This window comes from Cibotium barometz, chromosome 45 (assembly GCF_041138505.1).
Source record: "Cibotium barometz isolate CiBa-2024 chromosome 45, ASM4113850v1, whole genome shotgun sequence".
NCBI classification, from domain to species: Eukaryota; Viridiplantae; Streptophyta; class Polypodiopsida; order Cyatheales; family Cibotiaceae; genus Cibotium; species Cibotium barometz.
Genome location: NC_141090.1, coordinates 28,089,335 through 28,105,249, shown reverse-complemented (window position 1 = coordinate 28,105,249; position 15,915 = coordinate 28,089,335). Strand labels below are relative to the sequence as shown.

The following is a 15,915-nucleotide window of genomic DNA, read 5'->3' as shown; positions in this document are numbered from 1 at the left end:
TTCTCGAATTTCTCAAGTGAAATATATTCAATATTCTTCTTTTGAGTAAAAGATTCATGGGATTTAGAAAAATCAATTGTACCCATATTTCCCAATAAAATTAATAATGCTCAAAATTTCACTTTTGATAAATACTCATAATTTGAATTGTGCCAAAAATTTCTCTTTTACCATTTAATTACTTGGATCTCAATTATCATGGGAATTTCTCTTTTTGCATAAAAATAAATTTACCAAAATTTACTCTTTTCTCATAATCAATTAATTATGCATAATTAGAAAAAAAATTAGTTCTCATGAATATGATGAAAATCATTCTTTTTGCATAGGATGTCCAATCCTAGAATATGGTAGGAAGTCTTGTTTCATCATTATGCATAAAAATAAGATATGTATTATTTTTTGAATTTTTTGCCATAGCTTCGCTTCTATTACTGATAATTCTCAATTTTTTTCTAAACAATAAAAGCTTGTAATGAAAATTTGATAGTAGTTCCTCTTTTATGCACAACATCAAACTATGAATTTAAATCATAATTTTAATTATAATCATGAATTAATTATGATTATCCCAATACATTAAGCTAATTCCATTATTTCTCTTTTCCCAAATTGATAGGATAATCTATTTCTCATTTAGAATCAATCAAAGTAGTTTTTAACTATTTATAAATAATCTAAAAGAAATAACAATTATTTTGTTAACACAAAATCATAAAAATACCATTGTTAATCTCTAGCTTATCAAGCCTAGAGTTTAGCTTTGAATTAAGAGACTATCATTGAGAAGCATCCTTTTTCAAGGGATTTAGCCATAAAGATGGCTATTCTTTTAGAGAGAGAGATTTACTTAAAGAAAGCATTATAATTTAAGCATAAAGGTTAACTTAATGTTAATTAAACATTAAGAAGCCTAGGGAAAGTTTGATTTGAATTAAAACAATTATTTAGAAATCTTCTCAAGCTTGAGAGGGGTTGAGAAGAAGAAAGTCATTGAGATAAATGGGAAAAAACCATAAAATTTGATTTTACCTCCAAGTTTAGCTTGATTCTCCCATCACATTCATATCTTATCATATCACATTCACATCTTATCACGTCACAATTAAATCTTATCGCATCATGTTTACATCTCCTCTTATCACATTCACATCTCATCTAGTCACATTGCATCCATTAACATCTTGTCACATTCATTTGGCTGTACATCACATCTTGTCACATCTACTTTTACTAGTGTTTTCTACTTTCGATATATCGATGGGACTTCTCTAAGTTTCTGCCAATTGATTGGCCTAGTTAAAGGTACTTTTTCTCCATGGATATTTTCATATTCTTTCTCAAATTTCTCAAGTGAAATATATTCAATATTCTTCTTCTGATGAGTAAAAGATTCATGGGATCTAGAAAAATCAATTGTACCCATATTTTCCAATAAAATTAATAATGCTCAAAATTTCACTTTTGATAAATACTCATAATTTGAAATATACCAAAAATTTCTCTTTTACCATTTAATTACTTGGATCTCAATTATCATGGAAACTTCTCTTTTTGCATAAACATAAATTTACCAAAATTTACTCCTTTCTAATAATCAATTAATTATGCATAATTAGAAAAAAAACTATTTCTCATGAATATGATGAAAATCATTCTTTTTGCATAGGATGTCCAATCCTAGAATATGGTAGGAAGTCCTCTTTTATTATTATGCATAAAAATAAGATATGTATTATTTTTTGAAACTTTTACCATAGCTTCGCTGAAAATTCTCAGTTTTTTTCTAAAGAATAAAAGCTTGTAATGAAAATATGATAGTAGTTCCTCTTTTATGCATAAAATCAAACTATGAATTTAAATCATAATCATAAATTAATTATGATTATCCTAATAGATTAAGCTAATTCCATTATTTCTCTTTTTTCAAATTGATAGGATAATCTATTTCTCAATTAGAATCAATCAAAGTAGTTTTTAACTACTTATAAATAATCTAAAAGAAATAACCATTATTTTGTTAACACAAAATCATAAAAATACCATTTTCTTAATCTCTAGCTTATCAAGCCTAGAGTTTAACTTTGAATTAAGAGACTATCATTGAGAAGCATCCTTTTTCAAGGGATTTAGCCATAAAGATGGCTATTCTTTTAGAGAGAGAGATTTACTTAAAGAAAGCATTATAATTTAAGCATAAAGGTTAACTTAATGTTAATTAAACATTAAGAAACCTAGGGAAAGTTTGATTTGAATTAAAACAATTATTTAGAAATCTTTTCAAGCTTGAGAGGGGTTGAGAAGAAGAAAGTCATTGAGATAAATTGAAAAAAACCATAAAATTTGATTTTACCTCCAAGTTTAGCTTGATTCTCACATCACATTCATTTCTTATCATATCACATTCACATCTTATCACATCACATTTTTATCTTATCGCATCATGTTTACATCTCCTCTTATCACATTCACATCTCATCTACTCACATTGCATTCATTAACATCCCGTCACATTCATTTGGCTCTACATCACATCTTGTCACATCCACTTTTACTACTATTTTCTACTTTCGATATATCGATGGGACTTCTCTAAGTTTCTGCCAATTGATTGGCCTAGTTAAAGGTACTTTTTCTCCATGGATATTTTCATATTCTTTCTCAAATTTCTCAAATGAAATCTATTCAATATTCTTCTTTTGAGTAAAAGATTCATGGGATTTAGAAAAATCAATTGTACACATATTTTCCAATAAAATTAATAATGCTCAAAATTTCACTTTTGATAAATACTCATAATTTGAATTATGCCAAGAATTCCTCTTTTACCATTTAATTACTTGGATCTCAATTATCATGGAAATTTCTCTTTTTGCATAAAAATAAATTTACCAAAATTTACTCTTTTCTCATAATCAATTAATTATGCATAATTAGAAAAAAAAAATTTCTCATGAATATGATGAAAATCATTCTTTTTGCATAGGATGTCCAATCCTAGAATATGGTAGGAAGTTTTCTTTTATCATTATGCATAAAAATAAGATATGTATTATTTTTTGAAACTTTTGTCATAGCTTCGTTGCTATTACTGATAATTCTCAATTTTTTTCTAAAGAATAAAAGCTTGTAATATGAAAATATGATAGTAGTTCCTCTTTTATGCATAAAATCAAACTACGAATTTAAATCATAATTTTAACCATAATCATAAATTAATTATGAATATTCCACTAGATTAAGCTAATTTCATTATTTTTCTTTTTCCAAATCGATAGGATAATCTATTTCTTATTTAGAATCAATCAAAGTAGTTTTTAACTACTTATAAATAATCTAAAAGAAATAACCATTATTTTTTTAACACAAAATCATAAAAATACCATTTTCTTAATCTCTAGCTTATCAAGCCTAGAGTTTAGCTTTGAATTAAGAGACTATCAATGAGAAGCATTCTTTTTCAAGGGATTTAGCCATAAAGATGGCTATTCTTTTAGAGAGAGAGATTTACTTAAGAAAGCATTATAATTTAAACATAAAGGTTAACTTAATGTTAATTAAACATTAAGAAACCTAGGGAAAGTTTGATTTGAATTAAAACAATTATTTAGAAATCTTCTAAAGCTTAAGAGGGGTTGAGAAGAGGAAAGTCATTGAGATAAATTGAAAAAAACCATAAAATTTGATTTTACCTCCAAGTTTAACTTGATTCTCTAATTGCAGTGAAGCCCCTGAATAATTATTTGGTCCACCAAGAGGAGAAGAGCAACTCCAAGAAGTGTTGTAGAGAGAGAAAGCTTCAAGCTCTCAAGAAAGGAAAATTTAAGAGATAACAAAAAATATGATTATTTTAATATAATACTGGCATGGTATAGCTTCAATATTTTTTCCAAATGATTGAGGGTCTATTTATAGTTGAGGTAGGCCACTAACGAAGTCCAACTGGGTTCTAGAATTTTCCAAGTTCAGTTTGACTCAATTTGGACAAGATTTAGACCAGTTTGGCTCCCTTTTTCATTTGGTTTGATCCAAGAGAGAGGAGAGATAAAAATATCACAACTTTTTTGAATTAAAAACCCTTCCACACATGTGAAAGAGGTGCCTACCTCAAGAGTCCTCCTTTCCTTACCAAGGTGTCAAAAATGCATCATTATTTCAAAATATATCATTTTTTTATAATATCTCATAATTTTTAACTAATAAACCTTGTACTCAGTCAACTCTTCATCTTATGTGAGCATTTACTCATTTTTAGATATTTGCTTTTATTCTTTTGGATTTATCTCATTCCAACACTTGGATCAATCCAATTGGCCCATTAGAACCTTAATTCGACCATAATCCAAAAAACTCTTAAAATGTATAGCTTTAGGCTAAGGTCCCTTATACACATTTTCAATTACTTCCTAATTCACCTTGGAAAGTTCATTTTGAACTTCTGTTTCAAGGGAATCCATTTTATACACTAGGAGGATTTTTATATCCAAAGGTATCTCAATTTTGGATTATCTATCTCTAGACCAAAACAGGGTAAAACAAGATCTTTCTTCTATTTCAAAGAGGGGAATAATTTCAAGAACAAAAGGGGAGGTTCTTACACCTTTAAACCTCAAAAGCTAGAGGGAGGAATCTTACATCCTACCCCACTTAAAAAACACGAGATGTCCTCATCTTGCAGTTGGGGGATAAACTCTTTCACCTTAAGATCCAATTGATTCTGGGGTTCCTTATAGTCTGGTCAACCCACACAGAATCCTAGGATAAAGATCCCTTCTACAAGAAGAACATACAAAACTCATTTTTAGAGAACAATTCATTCAGAACATATAGAACATTCATATCCTTAACACAATAATGGTCCATCCTTGTGGCTTCTAGTTCTCATCATCTTCCCAAAAATCTCTATTTTTCTGACCTGTTTGGAGGTGTCCTTTGTGCCTGTGCCCTCGCTTTGGCTACTTTGTGTCTCATCTATGCCTTCCCTTTCTTCTCAAGACCCTCCTCTGTCTGCATGGCATCCTCCAAATCATGCCCTTCATTCTCCTCCATGAGTCGTCCCATGGCCGTTATCATCCTCATAAAGGCTGACATCATCTCCTTCCACTCATTTCTCTAGAGGTCCCATTCCATGACCTGCAACATAGGTAGTCTTGGCATGATTGGCCTCTTCTTCATCTCCTTCTAAAATGACATTTCCAGGGTCTTCAAAAAGACCCCTCCAAGCTGGAGTTGAGGTTGTGGGTCTCTCCTCACTTATGGCTCCACGATTTTCGACATGCACAATAGATTTACGCTTTTTACGTCATCCTGAAAGAAGGTGAGATTCTCCCTCCATTTCACACACACTTAAAGACTGGGAGAGCAGAGATGATGGAGTGGATATCTAGAGGATTTGTTGTCGATATTGCTTCTAGATGCAAGGCTCATTTTCGACAAACAACATACTTCCACAATGGTTTCATGTTCAAGATAATAACGTTGTGCATTCATTCATAAATGGATAAAATAAACACAATAGAATATTCCCTCACTGACACTCGAGGCCAGCAGTCACCGCCAACTACCAATTTTTTTAGGAAAAAGAACATCCCTTAATGCACAAATTTAATATCGGCCACCTCCCAAAATGAATGAAGTCCAAGTGTGGCACCTACCGAATTTAATCCTATATTGAACAACGGATCATCTACATATGTTCCATCATTTTTCAAAACAACAAATCTCACAAAGTTCAATTGGATTTCAATGAGATACATTGTGTGCATCTAAATGGAAGCATTGAACTCAAAAATTTTCTTCTTTGTTGTGCATGCTAGAAGTTCATTTTTTAATTCCTATTTTCGGTGGGTTTTTGACCTATCCAAATCTCTTGATTTTTTGGTGGGTTTTTTCTGCTAGATTTTATGGCCAAGGAAAAGCTTATATTGCCAACCAATAGGCCAATCCAGATCACCTCATAGGCCGACTATCAAGAGGCTGGATAGAAATCCCAAAAATCCCACGCCTCACATACACCCCCCTTTTGAAGAGCTTGAAGTCCCTTTCAAGCCATTATTCTGGATGTACATCATCCTCAACGGGCACTATGTTGTAAAACTGCAGAACCAATGGACGTGCCATTTGAATCATTTTTCCTTGTGGCACCCATGTGCAATCTGTCATGGGGCGATGTTTCCATTTCACATAGAATTCTGGCGTTCCTCGCCAGAACCGTGATTTCAATATCAGTTCTGGTTCAAAAGGCGTAACGGTGGGTGTTGCACCATCTGCAAGCATTGATACATGGCGACCAAACCTGGTATCGAGGGCAACAAACCTCTTGAGTATGCTTATATGAAATGCATTATGTATGTGTACTGTTGCGGGCACCTCTATTTTGTAGGTGACTCCATTATAAGATTTGAGCACTTTGTATGGGCCATAGAAGCGATGGTTGAATTTCGGTGTGAGGTTGGCAGGTAGTGCAATGTTTTGGGCACTAACCAGGACCAAGTCTCGGGCCTCATGAAATTCGTCATCACGTCTCTTCTTGTTGGCATGTTTGACATATATGACTTTGCTTTGTTCTAGATTCTGCTGTGCAACCCGCATTCTCTTCTGCCATTTCTATAAAAATTCCTCTGTATCTGCATCTTCGGCATGCACATCTCTTGTGAGTGGCAATGGCAAGAGGTGTATTGACCTCTTTACCGGTGGCCAGCTCAAACGGAGTGTACCCGGGTAGCACTATGCACGGAGTTGTTAAAATGGAATTCTAAAATTTCTAGGTAGTTCGCCCAATCCTTCTGATCGGCATGAACGTAATTGCAAATGTAGTCTTCTATGCCTTGATTGATTTGCTCCGTTTAACCATTTGTATGTGGGTGATATGCTGAAGACATGCACAATTGTGTGTCTATTAACTTGAACAGTTCTCTCCACATGTTGTTTATGAATCTGTTGTCCCAGTCTGACACAATAGCCATTGGCAGTCCATGGTATTTGAACACTTGACTAAAATATCCTCTACCACAAATATGGTGTTGTATCCATGGGACTCCTAGAGATCCACAATAAAGTCCATACTGACAATGTCCCACGGCCTTGACGGGATGGGCATGGTTTGCAATAAACTAGTCGATTTGACTCGCTGTGCCTTCACGAGTTGATAAGTTGGGCATGTACGAACATATTCGATGACATCCTCAGTTATGCATGGCTAGAAGAAATGACGTCAAAGTTGCTCGAGCGAGCAATTCTGCCCACCATGCCCGACCAGCTTACAGTCGTGGGTTTCCCAAAGTAGCATGGCTTTGAGGTCCGGGTCATTGGACACATACACCTTTTGGTGGACGTAGAATATTCCATCTTTGAATTCAAATAAACCCACGGTTGAAGTACCACTGTGCAACTCTGTGGCCATGCGAATGACTGCTGCATCTAACTTCTGAGCATCTCTGATCTTGTCAAACAGCGCCCCATTTGCAACACTCACTGCATTCAACTGCAGCTTACGGCTTAGAGCATCTGGCATCAAGTTATGTTTCCCCGTCTTGTGAATAATATCTATGTCAAATTTTGCGATGAAATCCTGCCATCTGCCTTGTTTTGGTGACAACTTGGGTTGCGTCTGAAAGTACTTGAGAGATATGTTATCTATAAGAACTTTCGTGTGCTTGTCTTGCACCACATAATGACGCCACTTCCTAAGGCAATGAACCACTGCTTGCATTTCCTTTTCCCGTGTGGTCTATCGGCATTTTACATCGCTGAACTTGCGAGACTCATATGTGACAGGGTGCTCGTCTTGTAATAAAACTCCTCCAAGGGCCCCGTCCGATGCGTCCGTGTGGATCTCAAACTCCTTGTTGAACTCTGGGAGCTTAAGCATCGGGGTACTGCACATTGCGACTTTCATCTTTTCGAAAGTGCTCTTTTCTATATCTGTCCACTTAAAAGGCTTGATGCCTTTAGTTATATCAATGAGTGGGGTGGCGATTTTGCTAAAATCTTTGATAAACTTTCGACAGAATTGTGTGAAACCTACAAACTCGCAAACTTCACGCACAGTTTTGGGTGCATTCCATTTCACCACTACCTCGATCTTCTTGGGGTCTACTTGTACCCTTTTTTGATTGACCACAAAGCCTAGAAACTCCACTTCAGTGACTTCAAATTCACATTTCTCTGGCTTGGCATACAATTTGTGATGCCGTAACATTTGGAAGACCTTTCTTAAGTGTTCTTTATGCTCACTCAAAGTCTTCGCTATATATGAGCAGATCATCTATATATATGATCAAAAACTTATCTAGATAATCTTTAAATATCATTCATCATCGTGCAAAAGATGGCCGGGGCGTTGGTTAGCCCAAATGGCAACACCAACCATTTGTAGCTTCCATACCTTGTGCGAAACGCCGTTTTCTCAATGTCGTCTTCGATGATTCGTATCTTATAATATCCGGATCGTAAGTCGATTCGACTGAAGTACTTCGCTCCCGCCTATTGTTCTAAGAGTTCCTTCATTACTGGTATGGGGTAGCGGTTCTTGATGGTGATTTTATTGAGGTCTCTGTAATCGGTGCATAACCTAGCTAACACGTCCTTCTTTGTGACAAACAACACATGTGCACCATACGGCGACTTGCTGGAGCGGACCATTCCATTTTCAGCCAGTTCATTCAACTGTACCTTGAGCTCCTTGAGCTTTGTAGCATCCATCCTATATGGAGCTTTAGCTGGAGGACTATGCCCTAGCAAGAGTTCGATTTTGTGATCCACTTATCCTTTTGGCGGTAACCCAGTTGGCAATTTTTTGGGCAAGACATCTTGGAACTCATGTAACACTTCGTGTATTTCTGCTTCACCAATTTTGCACTTCGTCTGATGTGCATTCTTGACCTTAATTATGCATAAATGTATTTGGCAGCCCTCCTTAGTTGCCCTCTCTGCGTGCTTGGCACTGCACCATTCCGGCATCTTTCCACGGCAATCTGTTACTATTCGAGCCTTAGTCGACCCTACTGCATACATTGGGGTGTCTTGGATTTTGCTTCCAATGTCCTTGTTGACTGTTTTATCCCCTGAGTGAGGACGGATGCATGGCACACTGACTCCTGTACCCTGCATATCCAGTATCATGTTATTTACACCTTTCCTATAAAGGCGATGAGATATTTGTCGACCCAAGTGAGCCTAACAATCACTTTGAAAGTATCCATGGGCACAACTATGAAATCCAATCGCGCTTTCCATGCGCGTGCCTGCACCTGCACATTGTATGCCATCTTTACATTGTCATCCTGTCCTTGTGCAAGCGACACTGAGAGTTTACTGGAGTCGCACACCTTCACTCCCAGCTTCTTAGCGCATTTTGGGGTGATGAAATTATGGGTGGCTCCCATATCCAACATGATGTTTTGCTTTAGGCCATTCACATGAGCCTCGAAATACACATTTTGCACTGTCGATCACTGTGTTGCCATGCATTTCCGTATTGCCTGCATGGCACCTACCCTTGGTGGGCTATTGCCTCGTCAAGACGAGGTCTTTGTATCCTCAATCTCGGTGATCCTCAGTCGATCCACCTGTTCATAATTATCTCCTTGCCCTTGGGCGGCCTGAACGGTGGTAACTCGGCTTTGTGCAGGTCGACGCGAGGGCATTCACTGTCATAATGTTTGCCCGCGCAACTTTTGCACAGGCATGTCGGGGAGGAAGAGGACGCCTTCTTGCAATATTGAAAAATCCCCTTTTATTGGTTGATTGGGGTATTGCTCCCATAGGTTCGGGGTATGCAAGATCCACTCAACCTTGCCCCCCTTGTACTTGTCCCAGAATTTTCTTCTCGGGTTTCATTGGAGGAGTTATCATTCTTTTTTTGAGGTTTGGCACCATTCCATCCCCCTATTCCTGTTGCATTGTTTTTACTTTGCCACTTTCTGCTCTTAGTGTCGGGGATAGCCGTTCCGCCATTGTGAGTGCCGCCTCATAATTTTCAGGCTCCTGCTTCTCAATCTCTCTGCGCGGGTCCAGTCACACAATCCGAGTAGGAACCCGTGTAATCTATCTATAGAATGCATATCCATAATTTGCAGCATAAGTTGCCTATATTTGTTGATATAATCTCGCAGTTTTCCATTTGTGTGTTTGAGGTTACGCCATTCATCACATACCCTGAAGACTTCATTCCGTGGTACAAAATACTCGGCCATGTCCTTGGTAAAATCATCCCACCTTGTCCATGGCCTTTTTGCCTCACCTGCCAGAAACCATGTGTATGCATCCACTGATAGCAGTCGCGACGCCACACGGATCGAGTGTTCATGAGACACTTTGTTCATGGTGAGATAATCCTCTGTCTCACGGATCCACCTTGTCACCACCACAAATGAATCTCTTTGCCTAGTATACTTCTCTGGGGATAACGGTTTGTACTTCCCGTATCCCTCATGTGATGACTCTGAGTCTTGTCATTCCATCTTCTGTGTTGACGTTGGGAGGGGACCTCGACCTCATCTGTCTTGGCGACGAAGGTCGACTGCCATCCTTCTTGTGTAGTTGCTCGACTAAGGAGGCCAATATGCCTTCTATTAGCCGGTTCAGTCTGTCATCTTGGTGATCTTGCCAAGTCGCCCTGGATCCCTTGGGTCATCCATTTGGTGTTGTCGAGTATCTATTGCTCTTGACTCGAGACTTCTGTTGTGCCTTTCACGTCGAATCCAAGCTGTTACTTCGGCGCGTCAAGCTCTGCCTCTCTTTCTTGCCTTGCTTCCTCCTCAATTCTGGTGGCTTCCTCCGCGTCCAAGTAGCCACCTTCCGTGGTCTTGATCAAACTCACTGCGACGCGGCGTTTCGTACTCTGATACCACGTGTCACGGAGCGGTGATCTCGGGTCACGTTCTGGGCGCGAGTTCCCGCTTGGGACTAGAAAATTTAGTACAAAAGTGAAAACAGAGAGTACTTGCTAAATGGTGCACACCAAGACCTACAGTTCGTCTCAAAGAGGACGACGAGCCGGTCATTTTGAGTACTAGAACTTCGAAATCGAACTCTGTATGAAGGAGTTATGACCAAAAACGTACGAACGGCAATGGAAAACGGTGTCACCCAAATGAGGGCTTCCAACCCAAAACTTGTATTGATAAAATGCCAACATGCGAGGAGATTACAATGGGATCACAAGAATGATGAGAGAAAATGACTTGCGGGTATCCGAGGCACGGGATCCCTTGCCTACAAGCTGTCTTGTAATCTAAACGAAGGTAGGAGAGGTCGGGCTATAGGCCACATTACTCCACCTCAAGGTACTCCCATATAGATGCAAAGAATTCGGGGCGTCCAAGCATACCTCCAAAGCACCATGTGAGGCTGGATAGAAATCCCAAAAATTCCACGCCTCACAAAAACCCATGCTTAGAGTAATAGCTCCATTTTTTTGACAGAAGATCACATGTTTTGACGACATGAAATGTAAGGATGCTACATGAGATAAGGTAACTATACAATAGCAAATACCATATATAACCATTCGATTGGGTTAATCAATAAACCAGTCTAGATATCATTAGCTCGATTACTAAACCAATCTAGATATCATGATCTGGGTCTCCTGCTCAATTCCTTGGCAATTAGCTCCTCCAGCTTCTCCTGCAGATCCACGCATCCAACCTCGGAGATGTTTTCAACCTGCTTGACAATCGAAAGGCATGTGAACAGCTTTCACTGATGTGATAATCGTGGAAATTATTAGAATAACTTATGGATTAAGAAATTAACCTGCGGATTAAGCTAGTTTCATACATTAGCACATTCAAACGTGACATTAGTCCATGCAATTAAAGTTAAGAAGTCACGTATGGATAAGCTATTTGCATGCATCAACACAGTTAAGTGAGGCACTAATCCATGCATTTAAGCAACGAGTTAGACGTTGATTGCATTCATTAGCACATGATTCCAGTGAAAAACTAAAGCACACGTGAAGTAAACAATTAATCGACGGGTTGGGTTAGCAATCAATCCATGGATTAGCTACATGCATAGGATATCAGCACACTTGAGTGAGGTTATACGAAACCATGGCTTAAGGTAACTGAGTACAATGGCATAATTAAGGGAGGGTTAATGACTAATTACCTTGCCACGGATGCAATGGAAATTGTTATCGCCACTGGTGGCGGCCAATGTGGCATTGACAACTTCAATGCCGTGTCGTTGGAGCAAAAGCAAGACCTTAGACCAAACACCTTTCTGCTTAGGAGCATAATTAAGACTGACAAAGACGTCAACTCCAGAAATGCGAACAGTAACCTCTGCATGGCAATCCAATAATTGGATTTTATCAATACTACTGTAGGGCTTTCTCTTCGCCCTTCGATCGGATAAACTCATGAAGCCCCTCTGCATGTGTTCAGCTTGCAGGCTCGTGTAATAATAATCCTCTTCCGACAAGCCCAATATCGTGAGCAAATCAACCTTCTTCTGTTCCAACTCTTTCAACGTTCCTTGCAGAGATTCAATGTAGGCGACTACCTCTGTCAAGATCGTGATCCGGTCTGTATGCTGCACATCCATAATCTCAATACGTAGTTCAGTTCACCCACTCATTAATCACCATATTATCAATTAATCTCACGTTGATCATCTCACCCACTCACTAATCACCATATTCTCAATTAATAAGCTTGTGTACTGCCTTCAGCAAACAACTATCACATTCACGTAAATAAATTAACTGCATACATTATCTCATTTTTGTGACACACTAATCCATGCATTGCAGCAAGGCATGCAATTAATACCTTTCATCAATAAGCACACACTTTGATTACATCATATATTTCTCATCCCATTGGCACTCTGAACAATCATTAATATTCACACCACAGTCCCTCATTCTCAACCTTAACACATCCATAAATCACCATGTTAGATGATTAGGCTCAAACATGAATACTGCCCCTCATCTTCATTAAGCTCAGAAAACAGCATGTCGTCGGTCATGATTAAGCTCAAACAGTTATACTTCCCCTCATCCTTAATCTCAGTCAGTATATGATCATTCATGATCTGCAAGCTCAATCTCTCGACATATGATTAATTATTTACGATTAAGCTCATTAAGCATTTTGAATTCCGTCCTGACACTTCCAGCCTCAACAATCATGATCATCATATGATGATTTATGATAATTACTCTTGATTAAGCTCAAACACGAATAACAGTCCCTCATTATTAACAAAATCCTATTGTAGATTAGGTATCAAATCATTACTAAGGATATGATTACATCAAACCGCGAATATGAACACACACCCAGGCGAGAGTATGACATTATAATATCAAAGTGTACGACCCATGTTCATTGCCAACGAGAAGGTTGACTGTACTATCGTCAGATTAATTAGAGTAGATTAACTTACCTTTTTTCATGTGATTAGGCTACAAGAAGCTTATTAAAGTAGATTAACACACGGCTAAAATAAATTTTAGAACACTTAGAGAGCTGATATAAATTAAGCTGGGTTAACTTACTGACATCTGCTGATTATTATAAGGCCAAGAGAAGCTGATTAAACCAGATTAACTTACTGCTATAATAAGTTCAAGTAGATTATAACTTAATTGGCTCGTTTAACTTACTTTAAGCTTGAGTCTAGGCACCAAAGACTGCAATATAGTGAAGTTATCTGACATACTCTTCCTTCTGAGCCTCTCAGATTGAATGTGGGCTTCTCGCTGGGACAGGCCTTCTCTGTTGGCAGGTTTTCTACCCACATCAAGAATATCAGCCCTCAAAGCAGTGTTAATGTCTAATCCGAACTTAGAGCTTTGAGAGATCTTGGGCCTTTTCGCAGGGCTACAGCTTTGCGTGCAGGGAAATGGAAAACATAGACGAAAGGAATTAGAAGCTGTAGGTAATTCAGGCTTAACATCTTCACTGATCTCATTATTATCCACCACCACCTGCAAAAGATTGCGTTTCTCACTGATAATCTGGCTATGGGCATGGGCATGGCCATTGCCGGTGGGCGGCTTCTTACTGAGGCTACCGGCCATGGGCACGTCCAGCTCACGACCGGCCGCAGCAGTCGAGTTTAAAGACTCCGAGCATAGAGAAGGCTTTGAGAACTTCCCAAGGGCGCAGGCTATGTCGGAAATCTTGAGCACAGATGTGAAGGGAGTGCCGATACTACTGGTCACAGATTTCTCTAGGGGCTCAAAATCCATAGCTGGCGGTTTAGTACCAATATTCCTTTCACAAACGTTGTGGGTAGAGAGAGAAGGATCACTAGATTGTGCGCCTGCACTGTACCAGTCATCAAACTCATCAAAATCAGTAGAAAGGAGGTTCAAGAAGGAGTCAGGATCCATGGCGATGATGAAAGAATGCTCAGAATAAGAAGCAATTTGGACTAAATAGGCAAGCGTGTTTTTTTGGTGGGTTTTTTTGCTTTTCTGCTTTTTTTTTTGGGGGGGAGGGGGGCCATAAATGCGCAGATGTTGTCTTTGCGAGAGCACGAGACTCTCATACACGTCCCCTCTTCCCATGCACACTCCACGCTCCCACCATCGTTCTCAAGTACGTAAACGTGTCACACCAGCTTTGAGTTCGATAAGTTTGGGAAAAGCAGTAAGACCACATAAATGTCATCACGTTCAATTTGGGAGATTTGTTTTCAAAGGTGGTGATCAAGTGCTCGAAAAAAATAGCTTTTTTAACCCTTCAAAAATTAAAGGCTACGCTTAGGCTTAATTGGGATTTAGAATTTAATTTAATCATTAAAAATCATGCAATTGATGGGGCATAGTCTTGCAAATGACTAGAAATTGTACAATTGAGGGGATTTATAACTAAAATGTATAAATTTCAACCCCTAAATTAAAGACAATATCAAATTCCAACCAGGATTTCTAAATTTCGATCGGAAAAACTACATTGAGGGGATTAAGAACTAAAATGTACAAATTTATACCCTTAAAATTAAATACAATATCAAACTCCAACCAAGATTTCTAAATTTCGGCTAGAAAAATTACACTACAAACCGGGTTATGTGAGCACTGGTGGTGATCATCTACATGCTTCTGGCCTTTGATTCGGATTTTTTTTTTTTTGGTAACCATACACATTTCCAAGGTGCGTTAGTGAGTTGGGATAAGTTGGTATAGCCTGGTGGCTCTCAAGCAAAGACTCAAGAGCTTGCTTGAATATAAATTCCTTCATGTTCAAAATCAAACCTTGAACACAAATTCCTTCATTACCCATCTTTGGCCAAAAAAACCATACACATTTTTTCTTAAGAGAAAAGAGGTTTTTTATTAATAGTAAGAAAGAATTTATATCACATTAGACGTGGAGCTCGACTCATAAACTCTAGCTTAAGTTAGCGATTGCTACTAAGAAGCCCTTGCAATAGTGTTATTCTTGAGAAATATACACACTTCCTTTTGCTTCACTCTTGGTGAAACCAAAAAATTCAAGAGAATAGCCATACTTTTTGAAAATATTACACTACTATTGCATTATCTACAATCGGCTCAATTCCTTTAAAGAGAATCCCTGAACTGGCTATTGTGAATTTTCATCTAACATTTTTCTCAAGATGAGGCACACCTATTTCCAAAAAATTGTATCTCACACACATGACATGAAAAGGTGCATGTTATAATTTTATAAAATTACTTTATTATTGCCATTCTCACTAATGGTTATATTCCTCTTTGAGTTAATATTAGTTGTTAACCACTCTAGTTATTAACATTATTTTTAAATTGTGGCCCATGCTTTCTTGTAACTTATTTTTTTGTAACTACGCAAAGCGCTGAATGATAAAAGAGATATGGGATGACTGAGCTTACGGCTTGTGTAATGCCAGTCATAGGAATGCGATGTACATAGAGCTAGGAAGCTAGTTTTGGGCCCCCAA

At 38.0% G+C, this 15,915-nt stretch overlaps 2 protein-coding genes across 2 annotated transcripts; both read right to left on the bottom strand.

The window, feature by feature from the left end:
• Nucleotides 1-6,051: 6,051 nt before the first annotated feature.
• Nucleotides 6,052-6,591, bottom strand: LOC147612600 (uncharacterized). The gene has a single exon (XM_086783538.1). It carries the CDS (start codon nt 6,589-6,591, stop codon nt 6,052-6,054), a length of 540 nt encoding a protein of 179 aa, XP_086639664.1.
• Nucleotides 6,592-7,213: 622 nt separating this feature from the next.
• Nucleotides 7,214-7,711, bottom strand: LOC147612599 (uncharacterized). The gene has a single exon (XM_086783537.1). The coding sequence runs from the start codon at nt 7,709-7,711 to the stop codon at nt 7,214-7,216; it is 498 nt and encodes a 165-aa protein (XP_086639663.1).
• Between the last annotated feature and the right edge of the window lie 8,204 nt (nt 7,712-15,915).

What these genes read in the sequence shown, in the direction of transcription:
- LOC147612600 (XM_086783538.1), bottom strand. Translation starts at nt 6,591, where the DNA reads ATGCGGGTTGCACAGCAGAATCTAGAACAAAGCAAAGTCATATATGTC.
- LOC147612599 (XM_086783537.1), bottom strand. Translation starts at nt 7,711, where the DNA reads ATGCAAGCAGTGGTTCATTGCCTTAGGAAGTGGCGTCATTATGTGGTG.